Raw genomic sequence first — 1,006 nt, forward strand, 5'->3', positions numbered from 1 at the left:
ACTGACTGAGACTCTGGCTGCTGGACAACAGAGTCACTGATCATGTTTGCACCTTGGGAGAGAAATGAAATGAACTGTGATCATTAGCATCATGTTCACATTCAGCTGAAATGAGAATGATATGAGTAAGGATGATATACTACGGAGAATTAATACCTTTTATCATTAAAAAGGTGCCTGATCCAAATTGAATATCATTTAGGTTCATCACTCCACAGTAGTATGTCCCAATGTCATCCCATGTTGTTGCAGATATTCTGAGATCACTTCTGAATTTGTCAGATTTGGCTGAATAATGATGGAATTCATTAGCAAATACAGACCGATTATACTGGTAATTAAATGTGGACACAAGCTGTAGTCTCTTCCCTGTGGTCAATTTGTACCACACTCTTTTTTTCATTTCACTCTTTATGTGACATTTTATAGTAGCTGAGTCTCCAAGCTTCACCATTTGGAAAGAAACAGGCTGAAAGATGTCACTCAACGCTGCCACACCTGAAATATCCAGACAGCATACAATCAGCTTAGTGTGTGAAGACGCTCATAAAAAAGTGGATTTTTGTTACTCACCCAAAGACGAGAGCAGGAAAACATTCACAAAGTACACCGCCATCTTGTCTTCTTCTCTGGTCTTTTTTCTTCTCCGCAGCAGTTCTGACTTACTGAAACAGACTTAACAGATACACCACTTGTCCTACATTCAGCTACATCTGTAAGTTCTGATTGGTTCATCGTCCTCCCCTTGCAGGGCATGATTGGTTGTTAACAGTGAAAGAAAAAACCCTTCATCCTGACCTCTTTTGACGTCAGTGTCAGCAGTGTTTGAAGATCTTTTTTGTCTCTATGTTGCGGTTCGTCATCAACTCCTTGATATTAAATAACAATGTACAGGTATACCACAATGAGGTTGTCAAAATGGTTCTTAGTTCTTAGAAACCTCACTTGAAATAAAAAGGGGGCACCTCAAGGTTCTGTGCTGGGTCCTTTACTATTTACACTCTAC

General features: G+C 39.6%; 1 protein-coding gene across 1 annotated transcript in view; it reads right to left on the minus strand.

Annotated features, from left to right (window-relative positions):
- LOC118338410 overlaps positions 1-616 on the minus strand; it is a 1,655-nt gene extending 1,039 nt beyond the window's left edge. Inside the window, exons 1-3 of the mRNA XM_035675716.1 lie at positions 574-616; positions 157-498; positions 3-52 (exon numbers count right to left, since the gene is read on the minus strand). Coding sequence (XP_035531609.1) covers positions 3-52; positions 157-498; positions 574-616 — 435 coding nt within the window. The remainder of the gene's footprint in view (positions 1-2; positions 53-156; positions 499-573) is intronic.
- Between the last annotated feature and the right edge of the window lie 390 nt (positions 617-1,006).

Source organism: Morone saxatilis, unplaced genomic scaffold, assembly GCF_004916995.1.
Source record: "Morone saxatilis isolate NCDOM2014 unplaced genomic scaffold, NCSU_SB_2.0 Contig4, whole genome shotgun sequence".
Lineage (NCBI taxonomy): Eukaryota > Metazoa > Chordata > Actinopteri > Moronidae > Morone > Morone saxatilis.